Raw genomic sequence first — 16,786 nt, 5'->3', positions numbered from 1 at the left:
AGAAGAAAGGACCCAGGAAAAGGCTATAGGCATTACTTAAACCCTATATTGAGGCTCCAGTGGGGTATGTAGGCCTTGTGTTTGTTCTCTACAGAGGGGTGACTCTTACTCTGTGTATAAACACCTATTGATGTGGGTCTTGTGGAGAGACCACTCGCAGTAATACACCCTCAGGAAATAGCCAACTGTGGGTGCTACAGATTCCATTCAGTTACGGATAAAAGTGAACGTAGAACAAAGTTGCAGGAGGTCAAACCAGCTCATTTGTAAAAGTACATGATTTATTATTAGTGCTTTGTATTTTTAGGGAGACGCGATGCTTTCATGGGCTCAGGCACACCCCAACTGTTCTGAATTCATCTGTTCAGCAAGGGTAGCACTGCTCTGATATCCAGCTAGTTGCATTATTCATCTGGGGCAGAAGACCAGTCACAGGACCTCTCTGCTGCTTGGAATTGAATGTCTCTGCTTTCCCTCCACCCTTTTCCAGATGCTGCAAGACCATTAAGCTGGGATAATTTTTTGTCCTACTGCCCTCAATATTGCCCTTTGCTTTGCTTCATAGCGAAGGAAATGCACTCGGCCATTCTCAGTTTGTGCATGGTACTTTCTTGAGCTAAGAGCGAGGAAGTTTTCAGTGCTAATGTACTGCTCTGCGAGAAACCTAAATATAAGCTTTTTAAATGTAAAACTCCCAGAAACTGAAGCGAAACATCGTTACAACACAGGGAAACGTAGCCTAGAGTCCAAATACTGTACCTGCCCTTTCCCCTTAACTGGGTGTGGTACACAGCAGCTTCGCAGCGATGGCTGACATATATGTGGTCAGTAAAAGCTTGCCAGGAACTAATATAATAATGCAGCCTGGGAGGTGGATTGAAAAGCAGGTAAATATTTTGCACTTTTGATACTCTTGGGGGGGGGAATAATTTATTTGGCAAATGTCTTTTTTTAATTTTTGTTTTTGTATTTGTGAACAGGCACTGATAATGTCATTTTGTTTTAAGATTATTACAGATTCGCAACTGAAATAAACTATTTTAATGTGAGACGATGAGGTGGCCTTGCATTTTAATAGACAAACTGACAGTGCGTTGTGGCGTACGTGACTTAATTGCAAAAGTTCGATAGCTGTTAACTGCTTGTGATTTAGCAAATGCAATGGGCTAGTTATCTCCACTCAGGCAACAGGGCTGCTTAACCAAGGACAACTGTTTCCAAAAGCTGCCCTGTATTTTAGTCAATGTTCCTATTGCCCTCCTGAAGGCTGACAGCTATGGGCCCTAGGAAAATCATGCATAAAGAGGGTTTAGAAACGTCCCATCACTGCGAGGGAGAACACAGTGCCTTGGCATAAGTCCTCTCCTAAGGTAGGGCTTGGAGCTAGTGTCAGTTTGGATCCACTGCATAAAGCAGCCAGAAGAACTCTTCTATTCCATGCCCATGGAAGGGAGCCAGGATGTTACATTATGTCTGTATATTGCTCTCCTCCTAGGTTTATGTTTAGTGGAAAAAAGTCTTTACTAGGCACTTCCAAAAGACCCCCACATTTTAGATCATAGCCACCAGTTTTGATATTGAAAGAATTCCAGCTGCCATCACTGGACCCATATGCTGCTAAGCCATATTACTACAGCAACATGAACATTAAGCCTTCCCCCCGCAATTCCAGCATCTATTCTAGCCGCTGCTTATAGCATACAAGGAGCATGAAATGATTTTGTCTGATGAGGAATGGCTTTTAGTCTCTACCACAAAGCTTAGCTTTCCCTCGTCCCTTCTCTAACTGCAGAGGTGAGGGAAGGTGGAAATTAAAAGCAAAATCTGACTGAGTTGTTCCATTCAGGCTTTTTTCTTCATTCATATTATGTCAAAGTACTTGTGTGGAAAGGCTGTGAATATTAAACTCATCTTGTAGGTGAAGAGAGAGCGGTCGTGACTTGATTTGCCTCAGCTGGAGCCCGCCCTACACGGCTTTAAATCGTTTTGACTCGTGGGAGTGCGCACAGCATTTCAAACAGCAGATTTGCTCCCATGAGGGCTGTGTTACCTACAAACAAAGAAAAAACCATGACTATCCAATGGCTTCCAATTAAAGGGTCAGTCAGAAAGTCATTACTACACGAACAAGGGGTTATTTTCCAACTCTTCCTCCGATATCTAGGCCCCAGCCTGTAATTGACTCCATGTTGGCAGAGGCTCATTCAAATCAATGACGTGCTCCTACACAAATTCACTTGCCTGACTGAGACCGGCTGCTTAAAAGCCATACACTAGTGCAAAGCTGTCTGTGCTGGTAAACTACCAATGTAGTCATGCTGAATGCTTTAGTTCTACCAAACTGCCTTCTTGTCTTCAAATGGAATCTCTACCCCAACCCCAGGAAATAAATTAGAGTAACGGATAGGCAACAGCTGAAACAATTCACAAGTAACTTAATTCTTAGTCACACGAGTTTCATTTGCACAGTACACTAAGGCTGTATCTACAGCGCCTGCCCCGATTCACAGCTGGTGCTACTTCCCTAGTGAGTGCCTTGGTGGAAAGCTGTAGTCTTTCCCATTGTACAAGGGAAGAGAACACACTTGGTCCTGTGCATATGTTCGCTCGCCATTGTGACAGGCTGGATCACAGAAACCCCCTGGGAGCTGCCACCTGGTGTGCCAAGACTACTTCTGCCCCTGCTTTCCTGCCCAGACAGCTTAGGACTTCAGTGCCCTGCCTGGTTTGAGCCAGACCCGCTAGCCGGCTGCAGACCCAGACCCAGCTCTGAACCACGTCCCCTAACAGCTGGACGCTTAACTGAAAGCAGCTTACAGAAGTGTGCCTGTCTTTAACACTCAAATGCCCAACTCCCAGTGGGGTCCAAACCCTATATAAATCTGTTTACCCTCTATAAGCTTTATACAGAGTAAAACTCATAAATTGTTTGCTCTCTATAGCACTGATAGAGAGATGCACAGCTGTTTGCCTCCCCCTCCCCCCCAAGTATTAATACATACTCTGGGTTAATTAATAAGTAAAAAGTGTAACAGACAGAACAAAGTGAATTACCAAGCAAAATAAAATAAAACACACCAGTCTACATCTAGTATAGTACTAAAAACTGAATACAGATAAAATCTCACCCTTACAGATGCTTCAATAAGATTCTTTCACAGACTGGAGCTGGACACCTTCCTAGTCTGGGCACAATCCTTTCCCCGGCTACAGCCCTTGTTCCAGCTCAGGTGGTAGCTAGGAGATTCCTCACGATGGCTGCGGCCCTTGTTCTGTTCCACCCACTTATATATCTTTTGCATCAGGCGGGAATCCTTTGTCCCTCTGGGTTCCCACCCCTCCTTCTCAGTGGAAAAACACCAGGTTAAAGATGGATTCCAGTTCAGGTGACATAGTCACATGTCCTGTGAGACCCCAAGCCGCCTTTCCTCCCAGCCTGACTCACAGGAAGGCCTGCCTGCAAACAGAGCCATCCACAGTCAATTGTCCTGGTCCATGGGAGCCATCAAGATTCCAAGCCACCATTCATGGCCCATTTGCATAACTACAATAGGCCCTCAGAGTTATATTTCATATTTCTAGTTTCTGATACAAGAGTGATACATTTATACAACTAGGATGACCACACTCAGTGGATTATAAGCTTTGTAATGAAACCTTACAAGAGACCTTCTGCATGAAGCATATTCCAGTTACACTATCTTCACACTCTATACAGAGAGTGCATCACAACCATTGCTACACTGTGGGAGCTACACCCATCGTGACCAGCTGACTTTTGCCAGCATAAATGCAACCTAAGACTCCAGGGGCAGGGCCACACTCGAAACTTCAAAGCGCTGCCGCGGGAGCGAGTGTGGTCACGCGCCCGTGCTGGGAGAGAGCTCTCCTGGTACTCCACCTCCACAAGGGGATTAGCTTTATGGCGCTGTAACTTGCTGCGCTCAGGGGGATGTTTTTTCACCTCCCTGAGCGAGAAAGTTGCAGCACTGTGAAGTGCCGGTGTGGCCAAAGCCCAGGTCTGTCCCTTTATGTGTATAACTCACACTGAAATCAATCCAAAGGCAGAGTGGCCCCAGGACAGGACCGTCCAGTGTTGTTATATGGTCTCTACAGATCTCCAGGAACCAGATACAGTGTTTGGGGTTTTGGTTTTTTTTTTTGGTGTTTCTTAAAGCAAGCACTTCTCTCCCTGCATGAGCCCGGCTGCGTGTATATACATATGACAAAGTCAATTCCATGAGCAGAGTGTTCTGCTAAAAAGTGTGCCTTTGGCAGGACATGAACCTAATACAGCCATCATCTTATTACAGGGTGCGCTTTGCCTACCACAGTTTCTGAACATAACAGGTTCAAATATTGGTTTTTCTAAATTAAATTAGTTTTAAATATTGTTTTTTCTTTATTGCTGTTGAAGCATGGAGTCGCCTCTGTCACCAAGGGCAGGACCGATGTCTCTTTGCATTTACCTGGCTGCCACAGCAGTACAGAGGAAGGATTGCTTAGTGGTTAAAGCACTGGACTTTGAGTCCAGAAAACTGGCTTTTATTTACTGCCTCCACCAGCAAGTTTGGTGAGTGAGCTGTGACAGGTCCTGTCACCTCCCTGTAGCTCAGTTTCCTCCATCTGAAAAGGGAGCGACAAGGGGACCAAGTGGATCAGATCATTAGTGGTTGAGGTGCTTGCACTGAAGGGGCTACAGAACTGCAGAATGGAAGTACAGATTTACACAAACACAGCAGTTCATTCACAAGTGATTCTTACCTTCCAGCTGTTTAGAGTACTGAGCTGAGTTTTGACTAACGCTGAGGAATCCATATCTTGGTTATACAAGAGCTGTGGCCTCTCCTGTTTACACAGCACTATTTGTCCCCGACATCCTGGTGGTCACACACTCTAGCATACCCTGAAATCGCTGTTGCTAGATTTCTAAAGACTACTCTGCATTTTCTTAAATATTCTCATGCAACATGCTGTTTGAATTGTCGGTAATACACAGAGTAGGAATAGCTGACTATAAGTAAAAAGAAAAGGAGTACTTTTGGCACCTTAGAGACTAACCAATTTATTTGAGCATAAGCTTTTTTGTAGCTCACGAAAGCTTATGCTCAAATAAATTGGTTAGTCTCTAAGGTGCCACAAGTGCTCCTTTTCTTTTTGCGAATACAGACTAACACGGCTGTTACTCTGAAACCTGACTATAAGTATTTCCAACAGCCATCACTATGTTCTCTAGGGATGCTCAAACTGTCCAGGACCAAATATCTGTCTTTTTGTTTTGAACTCTAGACAGCGTCCAGTGCCCACAGCTAAACAGGACCCAATCTACTACTGACAAACATGGTATGCAGCAGTTCTCTAAGTTTGCTTTATTGTCCCAAATATTTCCTGTGACTCACCAGAAGCATCATAGATTGGTGCAACTTCAACAAGGTCACATCCCACTATATTCAGTCCTTGGCACCCACGAATGATCTCCAAAGCCTAGGGAAGGTAAGAAAGGGCTAGTTACTAGGTACCCAAATTGTTAACTTTGAAAACACTCTATATATTTAAATAGCCGAGGGGGTGTTTTCGTTTTTAAACACAGCTGACATGAAATCTGAGAAGATACAGTCCGAGATCACTGCTGTAACCTAGTGCTCTTTGTTTGTTACATATTGATCCGGAGTGAGCGGAAAGCAGAGGCTTAGATGTATAAATACTGAGACACCATCAAACTGTATATCAGCTCAATCTCCCTTAGCAGTGGCTTTTCCTATACTAGAAGGGTAACTTCCAATCTCTCTCTAGATTATAGGCAGGACACAATAGGAGTTCTCAATGATTTCAGTTCCCGCTCTGCCAAGTTTCTTGTTTAAAGACTTCTAAATCCCATTTAGTTCCTTGACCCTTAGATTCATCCCCAAGACTCCTGTCCCCGACCAGACGAGGGTCTTCACGATCGGGTTCCCCATCGGGGGATCGGAGACGGACGGGATTGGAGCTGAGTCCGAGAGAGCAAGAGGACTGTGAGAGACAGCAAGAGTCCAAGAAAGAGCTGCAGAAGCAGCAGCAGCATGAACTGGCGGTGGGGGAGCGGAGAGGCCTAGGGGACCTCCCAGGGGTGAGTGGGGATAGACCCCGGGGTGCCAGTTCCGCAGGGAACCTCGAGACTAAATTGCTGCCCCTGGTTAAGGGGCGAGGGGGGGGGGGAGATGTGGATGCCCACCTCACTGCCTTTGAGCAGGCTGGAGATTTGAACCAGGGGGACCCTGTGGAAAAGCCCCGGTGTCTAGCTCCCTTGCTGGGTCCCAAGGCCATAGACTCCGTCAGCCAGATGGGTGGGGAGGTGGACAGGCTCCCACTCCTGAGCCCAACCTATCTGTCTGTGTGGAGTCTCCTGGGGCCAGGCCCCTCGGACCTCCAGTGGGAGCAGAAGGTGTGGTCAATGGGGAGACATTCCTGGGGTGGCGAGATCCTGGGACAGAGAGAACTGTTGTCAGGCCCTGGGTGGTGCAGCCTCAGATGCTGAGGGGCTGTGTGAGGGTCCCAGGGATGAAGCCCCTCGCCCTGCCTATGGCCCAGATCCCTGTGCAGACACAGGACGGGTGGTGCTCCAGGATACCAACTGCAAGACCTTGTTGTGGGGTGACTGTGCCTCTTTGGGACAGGATCCAGGCCCTGCTCCTCTAACTGCCGAGGGTTTGAATTTGAATCAGGGAACCAATCGGTGGAGAGGGAAATGGTCAGTGAAAATGCAGATGACCTGGCTGGCAGGGGGGAGGACCTGCTAGGTTCAGGCTACTGCCTGCCTGTAACCAGACCCCTGGGGCTCCCTGCCCCCCTTGCACACCGGAGGGGGCTCACGCTGGCTCTGATGCAGTGAGGAAAGCAGCGAGCTCGCTGCCTGCCCCACTGGGACAGCAAGGGCAGCGCTAAGCACAGTGGGAGCTGAGACCCCACCTGAGTGCGGGGAAACGCAGGCAGGGCAGGGGATCTGTTGGGAGTGGCAAGGTGCTTGGTAAGGAAAGTCTGGATGAGCCTAGGCAGCCTTGTGAGCTGATGGCTGTGTCTAGGCAGCAGGGTGGGAAGGCGAGGAGAACGGAAGATGAGTGTCCCTGGACCTTACCTGTTAGCTGGGTGGAGAAGTGTGACAGTGAAGGAAACGTGCCTGTGTCTGTCAGGGGTATTGACTTGCCTATGGAGGGAGCTACTCTGATCTCCAGGCAGTTGTCTGTGAACTGACCTGTGTGCTGGGACAAGGGGAATGAGATCCCAAGCTGTGTGTCTGGGAAAGGAGAAAGTGTGTCTGGCTTAGGGGGGAGGGATAGCTCAGTGGTTTGAGCATTGGCCTGCTAAACTCAGGGTTGTGAGTTCAATCCCCGAGGGGGCCATTTAGGGATTTGGGGCAAAAATTGGGGCTTGGTCCTGCTTTGAGCAGGGGGTTGGACTAGAGGACCTCCTGAGGTCCCTTCCAATCGTGATATTCGATGATTCTATGATTTCTAGGGGCAGACAGTATAAGCCCTGGGACTTCCTTTAAAGGGAGCCAGGTTTTCCCTGCATCCACTCTGCACATTCAGAAATAAAGTCTGAGCATCTCCTTACCTGAGCAGGTGTGAGACCAGCAATTTCAGGTGTCCCTGTGCCAGGGGCATATGCAGGGTCCAATCCATCAATATCAAAGCTGATGTAAATGGGCTTGGCTCCCATCTGCTTTCTCACCTCCCCCATCAGTGGTACCAATGACTTCAGCCAGCAGTCTTCAGCCAGGACGACACGGAAACCCTGGTGGAGGAAGGAGAAGAAAGGTTGGCTTCACCTGCTTGAAACACGCTGCTGGGGAAAGGAAACGGGTGGAGAGAGCAGTGGTCCAGTGTAACGTTTATGCAAACAGCTCTAACTGGCCAAAGCAAGTGTCTTCTGCGGATCACAACTGGTGCTTCCAGCCATTCTGTGGTCTCGCATTTGCTCTCTCTTCCATTCTGCCCCCACGTAGGACAGACTATGGTCTCCACCTGCCCTGGCAAGTAGCGCTTTTCCCACAGGTGAAGCTGTTCAGGGCATATGCTGCTGGAAACAGCACAGACAGGAGAGCAATGAGGGAGGGGGGGTGCCATTCCCTTGCCATCTGGTGCAAAAGGAGGAGAGAGGGACAATAAATGAAAAGAATGGCAGCGGGTGGCTTTTGTCCTGCTCTAAGTGTCTTAGTTGCAGGGACTGGAGTGGGAGAAGTGTTCCATGCCACGGCATCAGTTAATGAACAATATCATCTTGCACCTTTTGTCTGAGGATCTCACATCACACACACTCAGCAAGCCTCTCAGCAGCCGTCTCAGGAAGAAGAGGGGCATATTGTTATTCCCAGCACTGAAATCAATGGCCATTTTGGCCCTGACTGCACAGGCTGGGCCCGGCGGAGAGTAGAGAAGGTTTTGGCAGCGGTATACGCTACCTGGTCCCAGCAGTATTTGTAGGGATCGGGGGTGTAGGAGGAGCCTCTGATTCCGATCTGAACCACGCGTTTGCAGTCCAGGAGCCCCTCGTCCACGCAGCGTCGGAATGGCGTCCCATGGAGGATCTTCTCCCCCAGCGCTGTGTCTCCAGTGTCAGTGTGAGCATCCACGTGCACCAGTCCCACGGGACCATGCCTAATGGGGACAGGGCAGGCACAAACATGGCCTTAGCTCCAGCCCCATGCTCCCCTGCATTTGGGTGGATGCTTTGGTTAACACAGGTGCTTACAGTATGTGACAGACCGAGACCAGTGGGGTACAGGAGTCCGGTCGAAGGCAAATATACTGGCCACAGGATGACTAGTTTTCGGTTCCCTGAGTAACCAGAGCAGGGGCTGCCCTAGAGCAATCAGGAACCTGCTAGAACCAATTAAGACACCTGGAGCCAATTAAGAACTTACTAGAATCAATTATGGCAGGCAGATTAATCAGGACACCTGGTTTTTAACAAGGACCTCCCATCTGTTTGGAGGGGGGCATACAAGGAGCGAGAAGGCATGCTGCTGGAGGACTGAGGAGTACAAGCATGATCAGGCTTCAGAAGGAAGATCCTGCAGTGAGGATAAAGAAGGTGCTGGGGGGAGGCCATGGGGAAGTAGCTCAGGGGGTTGTAGCTGTCACACAGCGGATACAGGAGACTTAGACAGCTGCTATCCACAGGGCCCTGGGCTGGAACCTGGAGTAGAGGGTGGGCCCGGGTTCCCCCCAACTCCCGATCGGACACAGGAGGAGTTGACCTGGGCTGTGAGCAACACCAGAAGGGAAGGTCTAATTTGGAAAGGGATCTGGCCTGTCCCTGACCCCCTAGGTGGGACAACAGAGATGGTGGAGAAGTTTCCCCCACGCTGGCTGGCGATGAGGTTAGCGCCTCTAGCAGAAGTGGCCAAACTGAGGGCTGCCATGAACCTCTGAGGGGAGCAAATCTGCCAAAAAGCGCAGGCCCCACCAAGGCAGAGGAGGAACTTTGTCACAAGTGTTAGGATATAGATATTCAGGCCTGTCTGCAAAGGCCTGTACTTTAAGAATTTAGGGATATTCTTATCACTTGGCTAGTTCTAGAGGTATAAAAGAAAGAATCAAAATCACTGTCTGCTGGTGTAAGGGCCTTCTCTTACTGTGACAGTTTGAGGCCCTGTTCTTAGGCTAAGGCCTTTGGCTAAGCAGCAGAAGCAGCCATAAGCTAGGAAGCGAACAGTCACATCCTCACATTCCAAACTAGTCACATTGAAATAAGGTGCTATTGGGCTGTCAGGCATTATCAGGACAGGATTGTATTCCTATCACCTCCAGAGAAAGGGAAGTGCCTAGAAAATGTAAAAGGAAACTTAGGTTGATAGCATCCTGTCTGGCAAGAACTCACTTATCAATAGCTGGGATGTGAAATCCTCACTTCTGTATTGTTTTGTCATTATAGTTCCCACTTTGCTATTGTTTATTGGCATGGTCTCTGTCTGGTTCTGTGATTGTTTCTGTCTGCTTTATAATTAATTTTGCTGGGTGTAAACTAATTAAGGTGGTGGGATATAATTGGTTAGCTAATCATGTTACAATATGTTAGGATTGGTTAGTTAAATTTCAGTAGAATGATTGGTTAAGGTATAGCTAAGAATATTACTGTATAAATTAGGGGCAAACAGGAAGTAAGTTGGGATTCGAAAATAAGGAAAAAGGAACTTGTATTTAAGCTTGCTGGAAGTTCACCCCAATAAACATTGAATTGTTTGCACCTTCGGACTTCGGGTATTGTTGCTCTCTGTTCATGCGAGAAGGACCAGGGAAGTGGGAGAGTGAAGGAATAAGCTCTCTAACAACAAGTAGTTCTGACCTTGTTCAATCTTTCAGCATAAAATCTTGGATTCTTCACAATGATAGAGATCTAGATGCCAAACAGATCATACAATTGATTTGTCAAGGTCTTCTTCCCACCCTAGATTCCTATGGCTTCAGACCTCTGAGAAGGCATCTTTCTATTCAGCAGGTTCAGGAAGGCAATAAGCACATGAGCGCACCAATTAACTCTAGGACAAAGATAGCCAGAGACAGAGTGCAGACACAAGATGCCAGCTGGGATCAGCACAAACAAGCTCTGGGTAAGTGAGAGGAGCAAAGAGGAAGATTGCCAGCATCTAGCTATTGACTGACGGATACTGCTGCAGCCCGACTTTATCCCTCACATGACTCTCCAACCCTGTCTGATTACACGAACCCTGGAACCCCAAGTGTCTGAGGAGCCATTGGAAAGATAAGAAGAACAGTAGGAAGCTAAGACGGCTCCATCAGCAGTTCTTTAATGACCTGAAAATTAAAAAGGAAGCCTACAAAAACGTGGAAACATGGACAAATTGCTGATGATGAGTATAAAAGAATAGCACAAGCACGTAGGGACAAAATCAGAAAGACGGGCACAAAATGAGTTACACCTACCAAGCGACATAAAAGGCAATAAGAAGAGGTTCTATGAATACATGAGTAGGATTAGAGACACAAAGGAAAGTGTAGGTCCTCCATTTAGCAGAGAGGGAAGCTAATAACTGACGACATTAAGAAGGCTGAGCTGTGTAATGTCTGAATACTACAGTCTTCACTAAAAAGATAACAGTCTTAATACTACATAATACTAGATAATACTACAGTCTTCACTAAAAAGTATTGTGACCCAATACTTAACACAAGTAATGTTAAGAACAAGAAGGAAGGAATGCAAGCCAAAATAGAAAAAGAACAAGTTAAAGAATATTTCTTTAAATTAGATGTATTCAAGTCAGCAGAGCCTGATGAAATTCATTTTAGGGTACTTAAGGAACTAGCTGGGGAAATCTCAGAACAGTTCATGATTATGTCTGAGAACTCAGGGAGGGCAAGTAAGGTCCCAGAGGTCTGGAGAAAAGCAAACATTGTGATGATCTTTAAAAAGGGGAACAAAGAGGACCCGGGGAATTATAGACCAGTCAGCCTAACTTCAATAGATGAAAGAATCTGGAATATATTATTAAGTAATCAATTTGTAAGCACCTACAGGATACTAGGGTTATAAAGAATAGCCACAAGGGATTCATCAAGAAGAAATCATGCCAACCCCACCAAATTTCTTTTTCGACAGGGTTACTGATCTAGTTGACGGGGGGGAAGCTGTAGACATGATGTGTCTAGATTGTATGGCTATACAGTATGGCTTTGGACACAGTCCCACATAACAGTCTCATAAGCAAACTAGCAAAATGTAGTCTAGATGAAATTACTTTAAGGTGGGTGCAAAACTGGTTGAAGACCGTACTCAGAGTATTTATCAAAGGTATGCTGTCAAATTGGGAGGCCACATCTGGTGGGGTCCCGTAGGGGTCTAGCCTGAGTTCAGTGCTATTCAACATTTTCATCAATGACTTGGCTAACGGAATGGAGAGGATGTTCTAAACACTGCAGATGACACCAAGCCGTGAGGGGGTCGCTAGCACTTTGGAGGACGGTATGAGAATTCCAAACAATTTTGACAAATTGGAGAATTGGTATGAAATCAACAAGATGAAATTAAATAAGGACAAGTGCAAAGCAGTACACGAGGAAGGAAAAATCAAACGCACAACTACAAAATGAAGAATAACTGGCCAGGTGGTCAGACTGCTGAAAAGGGTGTGGGGGTTATAGTAGATCATAAGTTGATTATAAGCCAACAATGTGATGCTGTGGCGAAAAAGGCTAACAACATTCTGGGGTGTATAAACGGGAGTGTTGTAGGTAAGACAAGGGAGGTAAATTGCCCCACTACACACAGCAATAATGAGGCCTCTGCTGGGGTATTGTGTCCAGGTCTGGGCACCACACTTTAAGAAAGATATGGACGAATTGGAGAGAGTCCAGAGGAGAGCGACCAAAATGATAAAAGGGTTAGGAAGCCTGACCTATGAGGAAAAGTGACCAAAAATTGGGCATGTTTAGTCTTGAGAAAAGACTTTAAACTTACTTTTCTGCCACTGCCTGCAGGATCGGGTATGTTATTGTGTGATCACCACCTGCAACGGGACAGGGAACAGAGAACATGCTATGTAATAAGAACAGGCCAGCACTGACCAGATATATTTTCCAGTCATAGCAAGCTACATTCATATTGCACCACTCCTCTCATAGGGGAACACATCCGCACTTCACAAAGAGAGAGCTCATCCTTTCGAAGCAACAGCCTTTATTCATCTAACTACCTTCCCTGCAGCTTTAATTGGTGGCAGATAGTATAAAAAGGGGCAGCTTCTCTTTTTAAAAGCTCTCAAAAATCCAGCTGGCTGTCACTCTCTTGCTGCAGCTGGGACTCAAGGCCAGCTTCTGAATGCAGATCCCGGATATACAGCCCTCTCTCGCCGCAGCAGGCTGGGGGAGAGGTGCCTCTCCCCCAGCCCCAGCCCCAGAGCTGAACCAGCAGCAGCAAAGGTCTGGGAGCAGCTGCAGGAGACTGAATTATCTCAGCAGGGAGGAGAGAGGAGCTCTGTTGCACTCTCAAGACCCTGTTAATAAATTAGTCTGTATCCATTGCAGTGTATGGGGCAGAAGGGGGAGGTGGCTTTAATGGATCCTGCTATTCTTCCGGGTGCCCACTTTCTGGTGTTTTAACAGCAAAGCATGAGATTGGGCCCAGCCCTGGGTTCCTTACCCATCGTGAGGGGAATGCAGCCAGCTGCCACAATCTTCTGATAGGCTTCTCGGATTTGCCTGCAGCTGTCCTGCAGGTTGTAGAGGTTCACATTCACATCACCAATGTCAGCAACCATGAGGGAATGGAAAGGTGCTGCCCCAGTGCTGGGGTTATACATTCTCACCATGCCCGACTCCGCTCGAATATGGCGAGGGCCGAACCTGGAAGGGAAAGAATCCCACACTTCATTATCTGGGATGGTTCGAGGACGAAACTTGTATAGAACCCGGGGATTCTGAACACATGGCTGGTTGGGCACACACTCCTCCTAGACACTTAGGAGTTGAAGGCTGGAAAGACCATTGCGGCAAATGTTTCAAGTGGGACTATATTGTGGTTGTGATAGTCTACGTCAGATGCATAATGAGTATGGCCGAATGGTTTCAACAGACAGGTCATCTGTAGATCCAGGCAGAGAGCTTACTGCAAATCGAGAGTGCATGCAAAGATTTTCACATGTGACTCTGATTCTGGGTGGCCAACCTGAAAAGATTTTCAGGGGCTTGCTTTTCAGATATGCTGAACACCCACCTTTTCAACCTCCGCTCCCTTTAAAGTGTCTAAATTGTCAGGTGCTTTTGAAACTCTTTGCCAGTCACACCAGATTTACAAGAAAGTCTCTGACTGGAGCCACACATGATCCATCTGCTGAAGTGCTTAGGCCATGCTCACAACCGGAAAGCCCCCCACAGCTCCCATCGGCAAGGAACAGAGAACCGTGGCCAACGGGAGCTTCAGGGGAGGTACCCACAGACGAGGGCAGCACGCGAAGCCCTTTGCCCCCCCATTCCCCAGGGCCGAGGGACGTGCTGCCGGCTGCTTCCGGGAGCGGCATCTCGCTAGGGCAGGCAGGGAGCCTGCCATAGCCCTGCTGCCACCCGGAGCAGCTCAAGGTAAGTGGTGCCAGGCTGGAGCCCGCACCCCTCCTGCACCCCAACCCCCCCTTCCTCAATCCCCCCTGCCGCACCCCTCCTGCACCCCAACCCCCTGCCCTGAGCCTCCTGCCACACCCCACACCCCTTCTGCACGCCAGCCCCCTGAGCCCCCTGCCGCACCTCAACCCCCTGCCCTGAGCCCCTCCTGCACACCGCACCCCCTCCCACACCCTGCACTCCCTCCCACACCCCAACCCCCTGCCCCAGCCCTACATTCATGGCCCTACATGCAATTTCCCCGTCCAGATGTGGCCCTCGGCCCAAAAAGTTTGCCCACCTCTGACCTAGACAGGTAAATCCCCATTCCTTTGTCTCAGGCAAGATGGTTTATCAACTCTCTCCACAACATATTATAGGAACATATTTTCAGCACCCATACATAACTCTATGCACCACCCATACATACATCACGCTGATATTCACGACCAGCATGTCACCAGTTTTCATAAAAGACTTGACTCAATGTCCTTTTAAAGTACAATAATATTATATTCAGTCGGTTGATTCAACTGCAAATTCTTTGGGGTTCAGACCCTTGTTCTGGGGTGTCTGGACCCTGACTGTCACATTACAGAACCACTCTGACAACTGGCACCTTCATTAGCAGCCCGAACAGGACTGAATAGGTACCAAGAGCAAATCACCCTCTCCCGCTTTTTCTTGGTCCCTGCAGGACGCGCCCGAGGCAGACTGGCAGGGCAGTACGGGAAACCTTGCATTCTGCCATATCTGTTCCCTGGAATAACAAGAGGCCTGCATGCTACCAGGCAGTCGGTCCCAATCTTTCATCAGCACTGACTCCCCTGGGATTTTTCTTGAATAGCCCCTATCTCATGGGTTGTGGCTTCCCCCTCCTCAGCTCTTAGCCTAATAGCTGCCCCTTACCTTGCACCAGGACGGTTGGAGGTTCCCGTGTCAAGGGGCACCCCAACAAAAGCAGCATCTAGTCCCTCTGGTGAAGTCTGAACGGGCAGCTTCATCATGGAGCAGACCCCCACGGGCCTAGCTACGAATTGAGCACTGGGAGGCATATTGAAGCTAGAACCAGCGAGAAAGCGGCGAGGGGCACCATGCCCAGCGAGCAGGTGCTCCAAGCCCCCACGATGGAAGCCAGGCAGGGAGCCAGCTGCAGTGGGGTGAGCTGTGGCCCACACACACGGGTTAGCTCTGGGGCTGCTCAGCAAAGGCGGCTGGAGCTTGGCTGCCAGGAAAGTTGTCGAGAACTTCCGAAGGCAGAGTCGCTCCTTGCAGAGCGTTCTCCAGAGCAGCTGGCTGCCTCGCAGAAAGAGGGCCTCCATCTGCACCCCCTGCTTAGCCCTCCTCCCCCAGCACAGCAGACACCCAGATGCCCAGAGCTGGCCCTTCAGGTTCAAAGCAGAGAGTGGCTGGGTAGCAGAGACAGACAGCACTCATGCCACCCCCCTCATTCCCTTCCCCCTGGCAGGTTCAAAGTGCAACACCGAGATCCACATCTCCCTCTGTTCCTCCAGGCCAATAGCAGAGATACAGCAGCTTTAAACTCCTACCCTTTCCCCATAATCCATTCCCACTCCCCCTGCCCCCCTCCTCCGTTTCCTCCCACCTTGCATTCTGGGAAATGGAGTCTTTTCCTCCTCTGGGATTGTCAGATGCTGTGTCAGGGACCCCAGAGTCTACTCAGCCAAATGGCCGGAGCAATTTGAATTTGTGCCGCATGGAGCATTATTGCCGTGATCTGATGTGGCCAGGTTCCAGCTTGCAACATGTTCATTTAAATCAAGCAGCCTGTAGTCCCTGCGGGCCGCACCTCCATATGATTAAAGGAAAAGGAAGCCACAGGCCGCACTGCAGAACTGCCTGAGCTACCTTTGCCTGTTAGTCGAAGGGATCCTTTGCAAAATTTACCACTAGAATTTCAAGTTGTCTTCACTGCCCTGCTGCAATACACAGTGACGGGGAATGCAGCAGCTGTTTAAAGGGGTCAGGTGTCGTAGCAAAGGTTTAGGGAAAAGAGAAGAACTTTTTCTTCACATCTCACCCTCTGACTTTCCACTTTCTTGAGGACCATGTGATTTCAGCATGAGCCTTGCCTATTAGGTCTCCACAGACAATTCTCCAAGGGAGTTATGCGGATTTGCCCCAGTTCCAGCTCCAGATGCCCAGCTGGCCTAGTGCAAACCCCAAGCATGTACACACAGAGTCCCAGTATGCGGCTGTAGCACTTAGAGCAAAGTCAGCTGTATCAGTACAAATGGCAGCTTTCCTTTTCTAGGGGAGATGCACCGGTAACTATACCGGCAACCAGCCACTGATGACTGGACTCAGGGTAAGTCCCCAGGGAAGCGTAGGCCTTAGTCATCATAAAAGACTTTGGGTTGGAAGTAATACAATCCTAGAGTTTTATCACATTTTCGATTAATACCCAAGTGATATGAACCCTCGTAGTAGGAAGCCCAAGAAATGGCAACTCCTTGTAACAGTGCAGCTGTGAACACTGTCAGTGTATATCAGAAAATGGCAAACTCTCTGCCAAAATCCAGCTGTGACCAAAAGCTTCCAGTGGTTAAATACATTCTGATGATGGACACTCAGCATTTCTTTGCTTCACAAGCCCCAGCTTTCCCATTTTTAGCAAGCAGGAACCTGCAACCTTTTAAAAAAAAACTATATTAATCTTGGCTAGAGATAGTTGG

At 48.4% G+C, this 16,786-nt stretch overlaps 1 protein-coding gene across 1 annotated transcript; it reads right to left on the bottom strand.

Moving 5' to 3' along the window:
• Nucleotides 1-260: 260 nt before the first annotated feature.
• LOC311533010 (agmatinase, mitochondrial-like) lies at nt 261-15,607 on the bottom strand. The gene is made up of 7 exons (XM_084652041.1): nt 15,000-15,607; nt 13,138-13,340; nt 12,457-12,505; nt 8,438-8,633; nt 7,591-7,770; nt 5,400-5,484; nt 261-2,050 (listed from the first exon to the last, which is right to left on the bottom strand). Exons 1-7 carry the CDS (start codon nt 15,410-15,412, stop codon nt 1,977-1,979), a joined length of 1,200 nt encoding a protein of 399 aa, XP_084508167.1. The 5' UTR covers nt 15,413-15,607; the 3' UTR covers nt 261-1,976.
• Between the last annotated feature and the right edge of the window lie 1,179 nt (nt 15,608-16,786).

The sequence above is a fragment of the Lepidochelys olivacea genome (assembly GCF_965140295.1).
Source record: "Lepidochelys olivacea isolate rLepOli2 genome assembly, chromosome: 18".
NCBI lineage: Eukaryota > Metazoa > Chordata > Testudines > Cheloniidae > Lepidochelys > Lepidochelys olivacea.
The sequence above is the reverse complement of the archived record's forward strand: the minus strand, read 5'-3'. Positions and strand labels throughout refer to the sequence as shown.